Below are 20,760 nucleotides of genomic sequence, written 5' to 3'. Positions count from 1 at the left end.
CTAAACCTCTATTTGTGTATATAACTCTGGGAAGCTGGGTAGAAAAAGTGGGCTGAACTATTCAAATCTTGATCCAAGAAAAACAATTGTGATATTTCATTAGGTTTGACTGATAATTAAGGATCAGTCCATCGCTGTTGAGCATGTAACGACAAACAGGGCAACACATCTCTAAATGCCAGCTGACAACAGAATTGGGCCTTTTGTGGAAATCACTACACCGAAAATCACGGACTTGTACTGTAGTTGCACAATTAAGAATTAAAACCCACACGCAAAGCCAAATAACTGCGTTGTTTTACAGGTAACTGTACACATTAAGTATGCCTTTTCAACTGGTTTAGTGTCTACTTACTGTGTTCGTGCAGTGGGTGTGAGAAGAAAACAAACTTCCAAAGTGCTCGTCGGCGTCTGCAACTATGCATTTGAAACGGGGGGGGGGAAAAAAGACCTGATGTACCAGTGCGCCTGGTTTAGGGAACGAGTCTGCGCTTTGACACTCGCTGGCTGCAGGTGGGACGGATCCTGTGCGCGTGGCCGGTATGAGCGTGACAGTACGTCAGATCTTACAACCTTTGCCCGACACTTTCATATATTGAGACTAGGGCAAAAGTCAACATATTTATCTTAAGAGAAGCATTTTTGACGACCACGCTTTTCTTAATTACTTTCAAGGTGATCTCACAATATGATGCTGTTCCTGCTCCTTACTTATTTTAAAGGTATCTTACATATTTTTTTAAACTGTCTTTTGCATATAAGCATGCGTTCTTGAAGAATAACAGATTAAAACATTTCACCGTTATCTTATTGACAGAACTCAAGCAATAAGCTTGTTTTGTCTCCGGCCGTAGGCAGCTGGAGTCAATGGAAGGAATACAAAGTTACCGCAGGAGTGGTGCCTTGTGGCAGGGCAGAGTATTGATTATTAATATCCTTATCCGTTCACCGACATTGATCAGGAGAAGAATCTCTGGGCTCCACTCTGCAAGAGTGTCAATTTCCTCTCTTGAAAATCTTTTGGCGACGTTCGTGTCATCCGACAACTTTCCCAACAGTTCTCTTCATGTTTGGGGTTGCAGAGCGTAAAGATGAGGGGGAGGAGCACAGAGCCCTGCGGGGCTCCGGTGTTCAACACTTAAGGTGGAGGAGGTAATCTGAACTGTCTGGGGTTTGTTGGAGAGGAATTTTAATAACTAGTTGCAGGTTGTGGTACTAAAGTCAGAGTGTTAGTTTGACTAAATGGGTTTCATGGTGTTTAATACTATGCTAAAATCATTAAACATTCTGATGTAGGTGGCGAGTTCCACATTAGTGCTAATTTGCACTAGACATTGTAGACTCTCTTGAAGCAGGTGGGACCACTCTCCTGACAGCTATGTTACATTTCAGTGATGACATCAGTTAGCTTGTTGGCTCATGTAAGGATGAAATTTACCAAATGAACATTCTAGCAGTATTTTACAAAATTGTCTTAAATTTATTAATTTCATTACACTTGTATTTTTACAGAAAAATAATAGACAACAACTAAGAGAGAAAGACAACCCAAACCAACTCCAGTTGGCAAATATTGTTGCATGTCACACTGTTTTCTGGCCAGCACGGCAGAATCCACCGATGACATCACGGCGGCAGCGACGCAGCCATTGCCGACAATGGAGACAAAGGTTGGAGTCATGTGGTGCAAGACAATGGGCGTTGCAAGAGTTGCCTCCCCACGTTCGAATGGAGATGGAGAACCATAAAAAGTCACTTTCCAATCTGAGGGATGGACAGATCCACACAGTACACACTTTGAGACACATTGAGTGGTTCAAAGAGAAGATTTGTGCTTTAAAAGTAAAAATGAAAGAGTTTCGATTGGGAATAAATTACCTGCAAAACTATTGCAAAACTAAGAATAATTGCAGCAGCAACTAAACAGTTGATTTTAGCTGTGGCTGAAGAACAAGCAGACAACGTCATCTGATGAAACTCATATTTTATATCAATATTATATAATACTCGCTGCACCAAAAGGTCGTGCTCTCTCGGTACATCAGTGCTCTCTTTCTCAATAAAGACATCTTCAATTCAAAATCAGATTTAATCAAACAATCCATAAATACAAGGCAAAATGCACATACATCTTTGACAATAAAAAGTCATATATCAAGACTTGTTCTTTCCACATAAACACTTGTCAAACATTCTCTGAACCAAAACTCACTTTTCCGCTTCTTCCCTCCCGTACTCTGTGTGTGTGTGTGTGTGTGTGTGTGTGTGTGTGTGTGTGTGTTGTTTTTTGTGTCACTGAGGTGACCTTCGATAAGGTGTCAGGGCCCCAGATGCTCAAATTGAGCTCCAGTAGAATAAACTGGGAAATCTAAACAAGATACACTTTTGTCTAAAGGTTGTCTGGACTAAACCTCCAAAACAAAAACCTAATCAATGTTGTGGATCGAGGAAAAGAGTAGGATTTGTTTTTGGGAGCACAAATTATAAAACAAAGCTCATTTTCGAAATGATTGCATTTGAAGGGTAACAAAATGACAGCCAAGATTAAGATGATTCAACATAACTTGACAGGCTTTATGTGCTCAGCAGTACGTTTCTTTGACTCACAGTTTACTTGGAGTGTTGCTGCAGGAGAAAAGGCCATAGGTATATTCGTGGGTGTCTCGCGAAACAGAAAAATAAATTGTGAAACCATCATCACTGAAGCAAGTGTAACTCTTCTCATTCTGACCCTAAAACTTTCTTCATCCTGTCTCATCTGTCAATCTTCAAATTCACAAGACCAAATAACTTGGTTAAACTCCTCTGAATGTTTAAGTATAACACACACACACAGTTCCTCCTTCTTACATGTTTTACACTGAGATGAAGTCATGTCGTACAAATAAATAACTTCAGGTTGATCCACAAACTGTTGGTCTAATGGAACTGTGAAGAATATGTGAACCAGGTATTGTACATCTGGAGAAAAAAAAAACACACTATCTTCCAGTTTCCATTAGTTAATAAATACAAATCAATAAATAAAGTCTATATAATTGGTTCAAATGTAAGCCTGAACATTTTCAAAACAATCGAGCTACATGACAACACAGTCACTTGGTTGTTAAGTAGGTCAAACCCATTAGGATGATTGCTGACAGTTGTCATTAATCAATAATAAATACATCATCTTCTCACTTCAGTATCGCTGACTTCAACTGAAAATTAAGAAAAGAAGAAGAAAACACCTTCACGTTGTCCCCCGAGAGATTGCCCAGCAATATGTGGCGAACAGTTAATCTATCGCTGCTAATGATCACATTGATAACAACCTGATGAGATTTCACATTGTTGAGCTACGGCTTCCTGCCGCCATGTGGCCGTAAGATAAACACTTATTAAGATAATTGTCATTACTCCAGCTGTGTCAACTTCAGATTCAATAACACTGTTACTTCCTGAGGGCGTCGACATCTGTCAGTCAAAGCTGTTTAAATGTGATGTGAACACTCGCTTGCAGCGTCGCTTTTTTTTTTTTTTTTTAAAAAGACACGTTTGCTTCATGAACCGCCACATAGAAATGACTAGAAAGGGCTCGAAAAAAATGTGTTTTTTTTGTCGTTTTTCCCCCCCTGATAAGCCATCAGATCCATTGGCTGAGTCGCATGTTGAATGCCTGCTCTGGTGGAATGTGTTGCTTTCTACTGGCTGAAGTTGCACAGGAGGCTCTTGGCGCCGTTCTGCCACGAATTCAGTGTCTCCAGTGGCGTTTTACCATCCTGCACAGGAGAAGCAAACACACAGGACTTCAAATCAAAACTGGGAAACTGAAGCATCGACACGTGAGATTCACTGAGGCACACAAAGGTGTTTAGCCTCCGTTCTTGTCCTGCGGGAGGCTGCATTGCTGGCTCTGTTCCAAACTGCCAGACCTGTTGCATGAACGAGATCGCTTGAGGGCGGTTCCGCCATCGAAGAACCGACATAGCCGGACGTCAGTCATCTCGGTAATTTCAGATAGATACGAGGGCATTTGATCGACTTTGTTGAACCACGTACAAAAACATAAGTTGCCTTTAAGACCAGCATTTAAAAATATCATCTCTGACTATTTCCTGAGCGACTGAGAGCGATGTGCAAAGTTGCTCTGAACTTACACAGTTCTTGGTGTTGAGGCCGGCCCCGTACATCATCAGCAGCTTGATCATCTTGAATCTGTTGATCCTCACGGCGTCGTGCATGGGCGTGTCTCCTTCCTTGAGTTGGGGGGAGGAAAACAGAGTATTCAGCATCGTGTTCGGCCGTTGCTGTCGCCGCGAGGAGACGCGTGCTCTCCGCGTCGCGCTCAGCCCTTACCCGGTCTTTGGCGTTGACGTCCGCTCCGCAGTGAATGAGATGCTCGGCGCACTCGCAGTGTCCCGTCCGCACGGCGACATGAAGAGGAGTGCTGTGCAACTGAGGAGAGAGTTTCAGTTCCATCGATTAGTACCAAGAAAATACGAATATGTACTGGAGATATATATAAATATATATATACAGCAATTATCAAAGACACAGTTGTATCTTTCATTACCACCAGTAGATGGAGCCAAAGTAAAGGGGTTTATCGTAACCTGCACAGGTGTGTTTGGACCAACCTTGTCTCTGTCGGTGAACTTGGCTCCCTCGTCGAGGAGGAGCTGCAGGGCCGGCAGGCTGCCTCCTCTGCAGGCCCAGTGGACTGCTGTGGCCTCCAGCTGACACACACACACACACACACACATAACTGTTAGACGGACGCGTGTGTGCGTGTGTGTGTGTACGTGTGTGTGTGTGTGTGTGTGCAGCATGTGAGCGTATATAATCCCTTACCTTGTCTTTTTTCTGGATGGAAGCTCCGGCCTCCAGGAGTTTTTTCATGACCTCCACGTGACCTTTGAAGGAGGCCTTGTGCAGAGCTGTTCTCTGAAACTGGGTGAAAGATGACAAAGCATGAAGTATATTTAATTCATAATGAATACTCAACCTGAAAGACAGTCCTGCATGTGATAATGGTTGTATTTTCTTCATGAAAGTATGAAACAACGTGAGCATTTTCTTTGACACGCTGATGTTTTTTTCATGAGATTCTGACGAGGCGGCACGTTTGTGCAGACGTTACTGCGTGACACTCACGTTGTCGGCTGCGTTGGGGCTTCCTCCGTCACTCAGGTACTTCTCCACCACAGGCAGTTTGTTCTCCATGGCTGCTGTCAGAAACAGCTGATCATCCACGATCTCTGGCTGAAGAATCCAAAAACATAAAAACATGTGAACTGCGGGTAAAGGGACCTGCAGTTAAAACCTCGGGGGTCATTCACACAGAGAGTGTGGAGAAAAATAATATGTGAACCCCATTTATATTCATCTGGTGCCGTCCTCAGAGTTATAATACAAATGTAATTTAAGGGATTAAAAAAAGAAAGAAAGAAATTCAGGAAAAACACTCCAAACAAAGTAATAATAGGCACATATGCACGTCCCGAGAACATAATCGTACCACGCTCTCAGGCTCTGGCTGCTTTTTCTTCTGGACGGGAGCCTTCCTCTCCCTCCTCTTCTTCCTCAGCAGCAGGATGTTGAACAGGTCGTCCACGGTCTCCAACCTCAGCCTGCCGCTTTTATCCATCTGAGAGGAGACGAGACAGAAGCTTTCAGCACACGGCGACAGAGAAGGGAGGAACTTTTATTTTACAAAAAGCTGCTTTAATTCTGCTTCAGGTTCACGGAGTGATGCCCGAGTGAAAGATCACAGGACACTTCAAGGCCGGCTTTAAAAGCTCAGTAAGCACTGTGCAGTTAAATGTGCCTGAATAACAAAAGTGAAGGGTGCATATAAGTAGAGATGTCAGAGTGATAACTCAATGCATTCAAAGAGTGAAAAACAGGAGCATTGAAGATGAAATATATGGATATGCAATGAACGTGCTGTTTGGATTGTACACACTGCAAATACTGGAAAATTACACTTACAATCAGATTTCTTTTAAGTCCAATAAACGTTCAACGCAAAAACAAATGTCAATACCACAATGATGAGGTTTACGACCGATGTACTCCTGAGTACATTGATATTCTGTTATGTACTCCCATTGCCTTCAGGTGGCAGCATGGACCAGGAGACAAACGTCAGCCGGTTTGTTCTTGTGGGCGGAGCCTAACATGCAAGTAACTGACTAACTTCCAGCTGTGAAATGTAACTAAACACATTTAGTTAAGTTTTGACTTAATGTTATCTACTGATACAACTCTTGCCACATTGTAAAATAATACTAATTATTTATTGCTAATGCATCAATGCTATGGATGCAACAGGGAAACAATATGCATCCTTAGATTTTGAGTACATTTCATTCTTTAATATTACTTACTAGGTCAAATTGTCATTTCAGAACATGTTTTCAGACTCTTTATTTGTGTGACTCCTTACAGTGATTCCCAGAAAAGAAGTTTATGAAGAACTCTACAAGAGTGATGGATGCATGTTGTGTTTTTTGTTCTTACATTGAGAGCTGCAACACTGACTTGCTCCTGTTCGCCGCCACTGTCGCTCTCCTCCGACAGAGCCCCGCCCCCCGGCTCGCTGTGGGACCTGCGGTCATCCTGCTTCTCTTGATTGACAGCCGCCTCGTACACGCCACCTTGGAAGTCGTCGGCCTCTTTGCCCTCTGACCTCTTGCCGGACACCTGAGGGGAGAGAAGGGATGGAGATGTTGCCGAGTCGTGACATGAATGATGCCAGACCTGTTGTGTATTACACTGAGGTCAGTGCTCTGTGCTTTCACGGAACAACCAAACTGAGCATGTTTATTTGAAGGTCCAGTCAACTTCTTTGCATTTAGAGTAGAGGAAGCAGCACAATTCTTTTTTAAAAAAGAGGAGAAAAAAGGTTCCAACTCTGTCTTAATCTCAGTTTAATTGTTGTTTTGTGTTGGTCCTCCGATGAGCTAAACACATGAGCAGCTTTCACATTCAGCCGCTTACAACACGTCTCCAACACCTAAACACACACACACCAACTCTTTACTGAGTTAACTGCTCGTATGTCCAGTTATCGATGTGCTAGTGTCATCATTCAAACTGCTTAAGGGCTGTGACTCTTTTCATTTAACGCCGAGTCATGAGGGAAGACAACCCCTCAGTTAAAATGTAAAGAAAAAGAAAGAAATGTCGAGATGAAATGTGCAGTAACGACGTAGATGGGTAAAGGACTTTAATGAGATTCTTACCTTTATCTAAGTTGTAATCAAGCAGCGAATAAGCTTCCAAAGTAAGTGGTAGTTAAGCAATGAAATGAGGTGATTTAAGGAACTCTGAGTTTAGATAAGAAGCGATAATTGAGGTAATTGCGGACTGCTTTTAAGGATTGTTGGTCCTAATTTGGCTGCTTTTCTTTTCCAGGTGTCCTGATGTCACATGTATAATTGTCATACCGTCGCTGAAATCATGTTTGTTTGGTTTTCGTCTCCTTCCAGTTTGACCTCATATCATACGCATCACTGTATGCATTTGTTCTCCATGACGTTAACTGACATAAGACAAATCAAGACCATCAAGGGAAATGATACACACTGTACATGTCCATGGGAAGAAACGATTACAAACAAATCTGTCTGAAAGATGAGTCGCCACACACACCGAGCATAATCAGTTTCCAGCAGCGTGTCACTATATAACAATATTTCATAGCATGTAAAGAGCAAAAAAAAGGATTTACGATCCTTTAAGAATTGTAAATCATCTTTTTTTGTTAAAAAAACTCTTTAACTGATAGTTATCATGTATTTTTGATAAATACTACAGTCTCTTGTTGGTACCGATCTACTTCCTAGTTCCTCTCATACATGCACACAGGCGCTCTTACCAGTTCCTCAACACTGAGCAGTCCCATCCTTCTCCTTGAGTTGTAGTTTAATAGCCCTGGGGGGTGAGTGGAGGTAGAGTTAAGTCCACTGGTCTTCTGCTGTGACGGTGGTCAGTGTCTCTCTGTCTGTCTCTCCTGCCTGCAGCCTCCGTCTCTTATATATAGCTCTGTCAAACCTCTGTAAAAAAGAAAAAGAAAAAAGAGAAGCGGGGTCCTGTCACTCAACTCAGATCACATTACTGTTTTTTTTATGTGCTCTCATTTGGCACGCTCAGTGCTACCAACATCACCCCCGCCCCGCCACCACCCATCTCTTTACCAGTCCCTCCCACCACCAGCTCTGCCCAGTTTGGGCCGCTGCTGGCTTCTCTGTGTCACCGCGCAAAGATGGCGATGAGGTAAGAGGGGTCACTCTGCTTCACATTTGTGGGCCCGTTAGACAATTAAATGTAAATCATGAGCAAGCAGAAAGTGTTTTAAAAGAACTTATATGGAAGTGGAAATAAAAGTAAGTATTTGAAGTGTGACTGAAACTCGGTGATGCAATCGCTCGTAATATTTTGCAAAGCTTCACCTGGTTTACCTTTAACTTAAACCTGCCACAGTTATACTCACTGTTCAATACCAATGATAGATAGATAGTTACTTTATTGATCCCGTAAGGGAAATTCAGGGTCCAAGTAGCTAAAGACATCACGAAAACATAATATATACATACACTCACTAGACACAATATTAAAAAAAGGTTGTCAAAAAAAATAAAATGAACAGTTTTGTCTCAGATTTTGTGGCTGCTCCTGTTACTTTCCCTAAAAATCTGCATTGTGTTCATCACTAGAACTACAAGAAACTCTCAACTGGAGAATTTGACTGTAACTAGAAGAATATGCATTCAAGTTAATGTCCTTTTAAAGTAAACCCTTTTTTTGGGTTTCAATTAACTGCCGAGTGAGCCATCTTCTCAAACATAGACACTCTTCTGCAGCGTCCCGTCACACCAGGCATGAGGCCACAAAAATGCAGTGATATCACTGTGAGGAGACAGGTTCATGGTGGTGGAGAAATAAATAGTCACCCTTCCAAAACATCCTCTCACTGCACGGCGGCCACTCGCAGCTCAAGGTCAGAGGTCAGCAGGATGCCTGAGCGTTTGATTGACAGCTGGCAGCGGGGGGTAACGTCATGTCAGATGCTTTTCTGTCCTGCCCGCTAAATGTGGTCAAATCGCATATTGCACATCTCACAGCGATGTACACGCGTTCTGAGTGATGACACATGGCGGTATGTGACGGTCACAAGCTGCGTGAGCTCACCGGGAGCCAGAGAGCGACGATGTCAGGTGGAACGCATGAAAAAGCAACTTCTACTTCACAAACGCATGCATGTCCACGAAAACCTTTCTATTTAAAACAACGCAACCTGTTAAAAGTTGTCTTAACTAGATGGACACACGGTGAACAATAACGCTGATTTGACAAAAAGCAAGAAGTTCAAGGCCAATGGAGAGCATCATACAATAAAAAAAAAAGGTTGAATACCAGGAAATATAATATAACAGTGGTTGTTGACTTTTCTATGAAACTGAGCCGCCACTCAGAAGTTAGCAGCCATGTTGTCCACTTAAAGTGAATTTATAGCCGCGAGCTATGTTTGGACATGACCTTGTGACAGAAACAGTAACAGGAAAAACTGATGGAGACCTTGAAGATGGCCGCACGATACTTTCGCATCGAGCTGTGTGTATCGGCAACGTCCGGCTCAAGAGCGCCACAGCAGGAAGGACAGGGTCTCTGGAATTGAACCTGAAGCTGTGACACAATTAAAGCAGTTAATGGTGACAGCACATACTGTGTCACATAATTTGTCAGCTTATAAATTGGGACGGCAAGTTTTAGTTAAGATATTGCGGTAAGTAGCTCTTAAGGCTATGCACACTGCGTGTGTGTGTGTGTGTGTGTGTGTGACTTGTAGCGTGGTGTAAATGTGCAGCCGCCCCGTTGCTAAAGAATTTAAAATATATTGACCTAAGAGAAAAACAACCCCTCAGGGAGCCCTGCTGCTTAAGTGAATAAGTGTAAAGTGAAGCCTTTAGTGTCTCCAGGGTGAGCGGTGTGAAGTTTCTCTGGAGTCGCAGTCGGCCGAGTCTAAAGACGGCACGTTTAGAGAGGTGGAAATATCTGGAAGGTGTGGATTTAGAGAGGAGTGAGCGGACCAAACCTCGGCTTCTCACCTCTGCCGCCGCGCTCTCCAGGCTACATTAGCCTCCACTCAAATAAAACACCACCGTCTCTGACATGCGTTGCATTGTGGGTAATATACACACCAGGTATTGACAAGGAATGGGTTTAATAAACTATACGATGGAATTGCGGCTCACCTGCAGGGATTTCGATGACTTTTGGGTTCAATAGTGGAAAGGTCAACAGTGATTTGAGGCAGTTGACATGATGCAGTACAAAGAGAAGACATTTAAAAGGCCTGTTGATTTGAATTTGAGACAAATAGAACATATAAATAAGTCCATACGTGGTGGGACTGGGCTTTAAAACACTCGTGTGTGTCGTGTGAGAGCAGGACGTGTCCGTGCCGCTGCTCATTAGATGCCGGCTGTCTTGTAAAGTCGCCGTTGTTTGTCAACCGGAAAGAGAACAAAGATGTCCGTGTATGTGTTTAAGTGTGGAAAGAGATCTGACACACACGAGAACAGCGTGTTCAGAAGGCTGCAGTGTATCCACAGGAAACGTTTTAGGATGGGGGGCTTCTGTTCTCCAGCAGCCAATTAGCAAACCTTTAATATGACAACCTTCCACTCGCGTCCTTTCTGATCACTCATTTTACGCCATCACTGCCAGTTTTTTTTATTCTTCTGTGCGTCTGATCATGTTGTGATTATACAAAATAATTGGATTCGCAGCGCAGCAGCGCGGTAACACGCTGTGACCAGATTTGAGACTTGACAGCACAGGCAGAAGGATGTGTCAATAAGAACAACGTTGTCAATATGGCTGCATTAAATCACAGTTTGGGATGAACTGTGACTCTTTTCCCCAACAAACATGGAGAAGTTATCGCACTAATCAACCTGATGGTTTCTATCATTTTGGTGAAAGGTGTAAAAGATCACATTTCTACCAAAACAAGGCTAATAAAAAGTTTAGTTTTATACATTTATTTACTTGTATACACCATTTTATTCATATAGTTCACTGCTTTTGTGAACCTAAACCTTTGGTAAACCAATTCCCATCACCAAAACAGTCCAACCACATGAGTAAAATTATGTTTTCATAATTGATATGAAGAATTTCCAAAAATTGAGATTCCGTTTTTCAGCTTTAGAGTCATATTTTGTCTTTACACTTTTGCCTCATGACAAAGTTGCCTCTTTACATAGATAGCTGAGATTATTCTGCAATTCATGATGTAAAACATGGGTATGGATCTTATATTAAAGTGCCTTACAAGGTGAATTCAAGAAATTATGTCAACTCGAGAAAATCGACTAAAAATGACCCCTAGGGGTCACAGAGTTAAAACACACCAAGCATGTGTAAATGATCCAGTTCCATTTGATTCGAACGCAACACCACAGCAGCTCCGTATACGTGTTAAAGTCTACTCTGTGCCAACAGCAGCACCCTGACCCTGAAGGTATACACTGGGGCGATAAGCAGCAACTTTTCATTCAGTTATGCGACTGATGGAGTCGAGCTGACGGCTTCACAACACCATCATGGACAGAAAAATCACGCGGCTGCAACGAGCGCTTGGCACCAACAGTGAGACTAAATAAAAAAGGTGCAGGTCATCAAAATAAAGTCCCTTGTGCCTATTTAAGCTGCCACTCCTCCTTCTCCAACTCACACCTCATATCCTTCTCTCATGTTTGTCAGCAGTCTAAAGGAGTGTCAAGATGACACTATATTTATATATATGTGTGTGTGTGTGTGTCTGTGTGTGTGATGACTTCCCTTGCAGCCTGGTCAGCGGCGTGCCGTTGGTCCATGATTGGTTCGGCTTTAAACCACAAGAGCTACATCATAGGGTTTGGTAATTATAAATATAGCCCCACATGCAGAATCCCTTCTCTGGAAATACATATAGTTGGCGCTATTATTAGCCGCGTAAATCCTCCACTCGCCCCGCATCCTCATTTGAGGGAAGGCACTGGCATCGGTGAGAGCGATTGCAGCAGCGCAGCACTGTTTATGAGCGTGTCACCGTATGAAGATAATCCTTCAATGAGAGAGACAAACCGTCCGGTCGTAATTCACACCGCTGTTTGCTTTCTGACGAGCGCCCGCAGGCCCGCCAACCGATCTCCATCCATCTGCCTGAAGGAGATGTAATTCTGACAGGGATGAAATTTAAAGGGGATTTAGCACGCCACCGCCACCGCCACCGCCACCGCCGCCACGTTTTTTCAGAGCAGGCGTGAGGGCAAATGCCAGAGGAAAACGAGATGAGATAAAGAAAGAAAGAAAAATGTGACATGAAACTTATCTTGGAGTAAGATATAGTTACAATATTCACTTTAAGTATATTTAAGTACTTTTTATACAAATTATTTATTCCATCTGTACATTTTTTATTCCATCTGCAAAATGTAATATTCTTTTTTACTTTCTTTTAATTTTAATTATTCATTTTTTAAATCTGTTTTATTACCGTTCTACTGTTTATTTATATTACTTGATTATTTTTTATCTTATTACTGTGAGCAATGCTGTTGTAATCCTGTAATTTCCCCCTCTGAGGGACTAATAAAGAATTATCTTATCTTATCTTATCTTAGTTAAGTCTTCATGTAAGGTGCTTTGCATACAGCGTTGCAGCATATGTGCCAGGCAGCTTTTACATTTAAATAACTGATTATTCCGAAGGGACAATGTTCATATTGGATGATTTCACTCCTTATGATAAACTCCCAATGACGGCGATCGGTGCATTGGGCTCATCCGGTTGATGACAGATGATGCTTGTTGGAGCAGTGCAGTCCAGAGGACGAGCTCGCCGGTCAAGAGCTGTCGACACATGCCAACTGACAGGGGAAAACAAAGGCCAAGGTCACTTTTACAAGAATGCCTTGGAAATTAGCGACGAATAGCAACGGCGTACACGAGAGAGAGAGCTCTGCAGTTGTTCACCAGTGAAATCAAAAAGATGTCAAGGCCTTTAAACTTTTTGCTTTTGTTTCTGTGCGTCTGCAGCAAAGCCATGGAGGATGTTAGGTACAAGTCAGCAATGAGAATGACGTCCAACATGCGCGCTATAACCTTAACACAGAGGGAAAAATGGTCGCACATTGTTTAGCGCTGAGATGCAGGAGAAGCACACGACATCAAGCAGTCACTTTCCTTGTGTCTATTGTTTCTAACGGAAACACAAAAGTGGAAACAAAGTCTCACAAATGAAGGGAGAAGCAGTTTTGCCACCATTGTAGCTGCGAATGCAAGTGTTAAATGAGGAAAGATACCTTGTCTGCAGTGTGACAAGAGGGTCACACTGTTTCTAAAAGTGTTCGTTTTGGGTGTTTATCCTTCGCTCTTACAATAGCTGCATGGCGACTGTTTGACGGTTTCGTATCTTCAAGAGATTCGAACGCTCAGCCGTTCTTTCTACGTAAGTGAGCACACACTTCTCAAGTGTTTCCAAAGCATGTCTACAATACTTCTAAATGTATTCCTACTTAAGTGACCATTACGAAAAAAAGTGAACGTCGAGGCCTGGCAACAGCAGCAGTGTTGCCTGTGTCTCAGTGCGGGCCTCAGCAGCAAGGTAGCTGCAAGCTAGCTGCGAGCTAGCCGCGAGGCGCTGCTCTCCCGTGCATTGGAGCATAATCCTACGCATGGTTTTGGGGTTCACTCCATACGTCTAAATAAATAACCCTGAATCATGTTTTCTGTTTTTAGCGGCCTTTAACGAACCCCGGCGAACATTTTGAGATAAGCATTAGTCTTCAACCGTCGTATGGTGTTAATTTTTTTGTTACTCAGCAGGTGTTGTGGGTCTGTTGGACCCGCTGTATTTTTGGGTTTTTAATTCAACACAATCAAACAATTTTATGTTGAAATACTCAACAGATGTTTTTTTCATCCCAATAAGAAGCACTTGGTTTACTTGAAAGTTACAAGCAACATTTATCTCATCGGAAGTGTTGGTTAATACTGAAGTCTTTAGCGTGGGGAATAAAACTCTGTTAGGTTTTCAATTTGTGATTTTTGCTCATGCTAAACTAGAGGCAGGAACTCGTAACCACAATGCAAAGAATGATCTGATGGTTCACCAGCGTCGCTGAAAACATTCACAGCTGTACTTTCACCGTGGTCAACGAGCTCACCACACTGTTCCTCCTCTGTCCCAACCTGGATGACTCATGATCATTAACATACTCATCAGAGGGTTGATTGTGAGGCAGAGGAGCTACCGTGTCAGAGAGTAGAAAAAAAACAGTCACATTTTTGTTGTACACTGTAAAAAAATGCACTGTGAAATTGTGTTATTAACTGGCAGCCATTGAAAAGTAACTTACTGTAAAAAAACAAAAAAAAACACAGTATATAACAGTAGATTATTAGTAACTGTCATTTTCTACAGTACTTTTTTGGGTGTGATGTGTTTTTTTTTACAGTATATTCTTTGTTACTGTGATTTTACCACAGCACTACTGCATTTTTATATATATATTTTTTTTACAGTAAAGCTTTGACTACTGTTATATTTGAACGAATACACAGTATTTTACTGGGAAATAGTTTACAGTGGGTTACTGCTCACAACACAGTAAATTTCACAGGCGTGTTTTTACAGTGTACTTCTGTTGTTTTTGGCCGCAGCAGGGAGCTAACTGGCTTCTAAAAAAAAAAAAATGCACAAAAAAAAATAACTGTGTTGAACTGCATAGTGAAGCATTTAGCAGTGGAAGAACAAGAAATCCAGGAGTTAGAGCCAAATCAGAGGGATACTTGGAGATACATTCATCAGGTGGCCACAAATCTGACTCCAAATTAATGATACAGTTGCTCTGTACCGGCTGGAATAAACAACTAATAGGTTTGCCATATAAAAAAAACAGATCCTGCATATGAATGCATTCTGGGAATCCATCGGCTAATGCTAACTATGATTTGGCTTTTTATGAACTTCTCAATTGGCTTAAAATGTGCTCGTAAACCGGCTACTCGTGAAACAATCTGGTTGTAGAAGCTCTCAAACCCAATGTGTGCGTCTCCAGTTGCTACTCCAGACTATTTCAGTTATGAAATGATTGGTGAAGATTCTTTTGGCGATTGGGCTCCATTGTGACGTAGTGTATTAAAAGTATGGAGCGAAGAGCAGGAATATGCACCACTGGAGTCCAGAGTCCAGTGGTGGTGGTAATGAAGGGAGTTGCTGAAGATCCAATGACGGGATGAGGAGACTGGAGATGTGATAGACACTGGAGGTGAAGAGGAGTTGACAGCAGAGGAGAGCAGTTTTACTATTTGACAGCAGCTATGTGATTGGCTGAGGTGAATGGGTGCAGGATCTGGCTGGTAAGGCAACAGTCAGCTGGTAGAGAAGCTTTTTCTTCTTCTCCATTTTTCCCCTCCCAAAGAGCGGCTTCATTACAACTTCCAAGCGCTCGCAGTCCTTTTTTTTTCCGACTTTAGTCAAATCTTTTAGATGAAACCTGAACACAAATGGCTGCACATGTTCTCACTGATTCACAAAAGGTGGGGTAACTACAGCGGCTTATGGAAACTGATGATAGAGGAAAAAAGGGAACACGGAGCGATGAAGCAGATGATGTTTACTCTACCGCACCTGTTATTTTTTACATCAGAGTACCTCGCATTACAGGAGGACAAAGGGAAGCTTGTGTTCATGTTTTGATTCGTTTCCAAAAGGGAACGTGAGAAACGGCAGCAAAGCGTTTCAAATGGGAATATTGATTCAAGCAGTCTCTCCTCATCCATGATGTTGCACTCGGCTGTAAACACTAAACGTGACAGGAGTTGCAGTGTGAAGAATGAAAAAGAAAGAGCGCTCAAGAGGGATGTAAAAAAAAAGTCTGTATACTTTCCCATCTGAGCACAATAGCCGTTAAATAGGCGTTAAATAAGAGACCATGTTGTTGGATGCAGAGCGTCTCGGTTCCAGTGTCGATAAGGGGCTTTGAGATGCTGCTAAATGATCCAATAGGACCTGTTTTAAAAAATACAGACGTCCCAGAGTAAACTGACAAGGTTTTATATCGTAGACACATTTCTGTATTGTATCCTCCATCATGAACAGGTCCATGTTGGTGTGTTTGTAAGTGGGTAGACTGTGATGATGCTACATTTTACAAGTGTATGAATAAGGATGATACCCCACCTTAAAACACACACACACACACACACACACACACACACTTCTTCTTTGAGCTCTAATAGAGCTTAAGAGTGGAGCATCTTGGTGTGTAATAAAAGACACAGAGAGATGGACATCAGTAATGAGGGTATTTAAGATGGTGGGAATGTGTTAGGATCATGCATACACACACACACACACACACACACGCGCGCGTACGTACACATGCACTCATAAGGACTCATAATATGGACACATAAAAGTTGCTATCAGGAAGATTCACTGCTCAAGGTCACAGGGCGTGTGTGTGTGTGTGTGTGTGTGGTTTCACGCCTGTACATGTGATCATCCTCATAAAAGTGAGGGCAAAGGTCAAGTGCAGCGAACCAGCACCTGCTGTAACCAGACACACACACACACACACACACACACACACATCCTATACAAGTTATTTCTGTTGGACACCTCTGATGATGAACAATCCATAATCCTCCTCTAATCTCCTTCACTCCTCAAACAAAGTTCCACTCTGCAACAACACGGAGCAGATTAACAAGGGAAGTCCAGCTGTGGAGGAAAACACAGGCCAGTTCACCACTAGAAACAATGAAATCAGATTAAATGTGTATATTAGTCCCTATTTATTGAAGATATATATATATATGTTTGCCAGCAATGTTTGGCTGGAGTCGATCCCACCTGTCAGTGTGTGTCTTGCTGTGTCAAAATAAAGTGGAGTAATGTCTGCCTGAGCCGAGAATGAGGTTGCTCTATCTCTGTGCTTTGTTGACATGTAGCTGCAGCAGCCACACATGCTTTGAGTGCATGTTAGCGCATGTGAGCTGCAGCGGCGTTGCACAGGTGTAGCACTCACACTCTGGTTCCCCCTTCAGGTAAACACAGTTAGCTCCATCAGCACTGCTGCCGATGTTTGCGCCGCTAGCTGCTAGCCGCTGTCGCCATGTTGTGGGCCGTGTGCAGGCAATAGATTTACAAGTTTTGGGCGCTATCTATAGAAATAACAGTGGTTCGAAATGATGTGAACTATCTTAGATACATTATTATTAATATTTCACACTAAGCTAGCGCTGAGAGGTTCAGTAGGAGCCACTCCTTACCCACACAATACACGGCAACAACAGATTAGTGTTTAATTGTATTGTACATATGAAAGAACGTGAAGCTTTTTCAGTCTTTTGTTAAGCAGCTAGTCCACAAACACAGAAGTTGTGGCTCTACACCAACGCTAAGCCAGACATAGAGGCAACAATCCTGCGGCATGCATTTATGTGGGTGTGTTTTCAATGTTTGCCAACTGCTGGCCATGAACAGGTGGGACTGGCGCAGTAGCGCGGCGGCGTCAGAGGCCGTGTGGTGAAGAAAGGCTCGCCACCACCAAACGGCAGCTTTAGAGGGATCAGAGCTGATCCCCAGGTTCAAGGTTAAAGACAAGAGGGAGGGAGGGGAGAGCTAATGGTCAGATTAATAATGTAATACACTGCCACGGTGTCATGTGACACGCCTCTGCTGCGAGCTTAGTGCCATGCCAGCTAGAGAACATCTTCATCTCCGGTCAAACTTTGGTGTATTTACATTGTTTTGTCTGTCATTTGGACGACAGCAAAACAGAAACAATTCAGTTTTCAGCAGAAAGAAATGCACTCAGCGTTTTGGGAGCATTCAACCCAGGAGCATATCTGCAGTAAGATCTGCAGTGTTGAGGGAACTCACCCTGAACATAATGCAACTTTTTTTAAATGTATTTTTATGTTCAGCTGCCGCTCGCTGCATGGAGAGGGTTTGGCACTCAACCTGACCATTTGGCAACACTTGATACCAAACAGGGATTTAAATGGGCGTGGAACAAAATGACCACGAAACATGTGTGGGGCAAAAGGACTGACTTCAAAGATACTTCAATGATATTTAAGAAACCTCGCCTGCTATTTGACTGGATCACTTGTTGAAAAACTTCCTCTGATGGCGAAATGTACAGCAGGAAATGACCGTGGACTTCGGCTCCGATAGCATCAATAATGCAGTCTGCAAGTGGAGTCCGTAGTAGGACCTCTGATGTATTTGGCCAAAACACCTGAGAGATTCAGCTGATTAAACTTTAAGTCTCAGGGTCATTTGATCTCTGACCACATTCGCGACAGACATTCAAGGAGGGCCAATAAATGTAGAAACTTCTCTGCGCTTACCTCACTGTCCGGAAAGTTAAGCAAATCATGGATCCTGGCAAATAGCTCATAAAGAAATACCTCGCAAGTTTAATGCTGTCGGACACAGCGGGGAAAAAACAGACTGTGATGTGTCCCGGTTGTGTCCTTGGGCTTCCTGAAGTAGATCAAATATTCTCTGGCAAATGTTTGTCAGACAAACCTGCCGCTCAGTGAACTATGAAGCGGAGCAAGAAGCTACACATGTAATGTGTCCACGGTTTGGTTTGATGAGGCCGATGTCGTCCATCAGAAAATACAAGGTACCTTCAAAAGTCCGGGTCTCGGCAACAGAGCTCTCAATTCTCATCCATCCGTTTTCTAAACTGTTCAGGGTCCAGTCGTTCATTAGCACGGTACTTCATGCTGAAATATATCAGGCTGGAGAGAGTTAGGCTGAAGATGTGACAGCCGTTGGTTTGATCTATAGGCTCCAGCGTACAATGTCTTCATTGTGTTGTCTTCAAGTGGCTCTTTCCCGTCTTCACCCTCGGCTACGGGGTTTCACAAAGTGTAAAACTATATTTGCATTGAATGCTCAGATGACAATCACATTCACATTGAATAAAAATAAGAGATATATCCCTGAAGGATCCAGGTCATACTGTAGCTTATCCACTTCAAAACCAAACCCCCAACCAGGGCGGCAGACATTGGCAAACTGTAAATCATAGCTTGTTTTTATTTTAAAAAAATACTGTATTTGGATGTATTGAACACCATAAGTAATATAAAAATGAAATATATGGTTACATGAGAAAATTCAAATATCACAGATGTGTGCAAATGTTCCCCAATGTAAATTTTGGAGACCTCGCCTGAGTGTTTTCTGTACTAAACCCTCTGTAACTTTGTTCTGCTTCACTTGATCAAAGTCAACCTTTGCAGAGAGAATGTTCACATGTTGAATGTTCACATGTTGAATGTTCACATATTGTGCTACGGTTTGGGTTAAAGTTAGACTTTACAGCTGCATCATTTCAACAAATAATCATCCTGAAAGTGATTTTTTTCAGGGCGGACCTGACCCTTTTCATTTCTTTCTGTGTGTCATCTTCATTTACTCTTAACCAGTAACATATAGCCTGATATTTACACATCTGAACACAATCCCACCTTATAACACCAACATTATTCAAATAGTCCTAGTGGTTGCAGAGGTAAACCCTTTTTAGTTTGGGTATGTTTGGGTTAGCAGAGGCCTAAAAAATAGATTTGTTTTCAAAGCGATATTATAGAAGTACTTAGTCAAAAGCAACTGGACTTATTCTTAAATCATACGTTGATCGTTAAATATGTTTTGTTATCTGCCCGTGTTCACGAGCATCTTTTAGCAGATTGGAATACTTGTTGAACAAAATCTAAACAACATCCAAAAGCTCTGAATGGAAGTGGATGACTTACAATGGAGCGCGTGGTTTTGAAACCGATGGCTGTAATGTAACTGCAGCTCTGCAGCAATCTGCTGTAAAATGAGCGTGTGTTTAACGCATTGCTTGTAAATATGGAAGCAGTTCTCTGCGTCTGGTGTCAAACATGCAGAGAGAATAATGAGTCATTCAAAAGTGTAAAGATGATGAGTCAGTCAGCCAGTCGGGAACCTGCTGGACGAGAGACAGAAAACAAAGATGAGAGGGGAGGAGGACGGCTAAAGAGAGGTGATTACAGAAAGGGAAAAGAACTGAGGGGGAATTATTTGATCATGGAGGGTTCAGATGTGAAAATAATGGAAAAAGAAGCAGAAGGACCGAGAGAAGATAGAGGAAAAAATAGAACGAGAAGGAAAAAAAAAAAGGAGTTCAGGGCCGAATGGGCTAAAAGAGAAAAATGAGCACATCAAAATGGAGGCAAGGAAAGAAAGGAGAGGGGGGATTCATGAAACAGTGGTCAGTAATTGGGGGGGTTCAGAAGTCGATCCACATTCCTGTAGAGTGAGGATGTGGAGCAATGGCTGCCAGCAGTGTATGTAGGGCACAGAGACGCCCTGAGACGAGAGGGATGAGGAGGACAGGAGCTTCACCTTTTTTCTCTTTTATCATGTATTTGCTTTTAAGGAAGATTGATGTCTCAGGATGTCCGTCTTTTCTTCAATCTCTACGCTATCAGCCTGCTTTGACTCTAACTCATCTCCACAAGGTGAACTCAATTAAAACAATGAAACTAAATGAAACAAGTCAAACTGTCAGTGACGCGTCTCGAGGGACGGCAATGTGGGCCTGTTGGACGCTCGGTCCATCACTTTGGTTCAGATGGAAATATCTCGACAGTCATGAGATGGATTTGTGGTTAAATTATACACGAATATGTGTGATCCCTTTACAATGAATCCTACAGTCTTTG

The 20,760-nt window shown here is 42.5% G+C and overlaps 1 protein-coding gene across 1 annotated transcript; it reads right to left on the bottom strand.

Moving 5' to 3' along the window:
• Positions 1-1,894: 1,894 nt before the first annotated feature.
• Positions 1,895-7,979, bottom strand: ankrd1a (ankyrin repeat domain 1a (cardiac muscle)). The gene is made up of 9 exons (XM_068567148.1): positions 7,865-7,979; positions 6,505-6,687; positions 5,501-5,629; positions 5,137-5,244; positions 4,834-4,932; positions 4,620-4,718; positions 4,339-4,437; positions 4,140-4,238; positions 1,895-3,761 (listed from the first exon to the last, which is right to left on the bottom strand). The coding sequence occupies exons 1-9, from the start codon at positions 7,889-7,891 to the stop codon at positions 3,684-3,686; spliced, it is 921 nt and encodes a 306-aa protein (XP_068423249.1). The 5' UTR covers positions 7,892-7,979; the 3' UTR covers positions 1,895-3,683.
• Between the last annotated feature and the right edge of the window lie 12,781 nt (positions 7,980-20,760).

This window comes from Clinocottus analis, unplaced genomic scaffold, assembly GCF_023055335.1.
Source record: "Clinocottus analis isolate CAN_PGR_092001 unplaced genomic scaffold, fCliAna1.0.p SCAF_8, whole genome shotgun sequence".
Lineage (NCBI taxonomy): Eukaryota > Metazoa > Chordata > Actinopteri > Perciformes > Cottidae > Clinocottus > Clinocottus analis.
The sequence above is the reverse complement of the archived record's forward strand: the minus strand, read 5'-3'. Positions and strand labels throughout refer to the sequence as shown.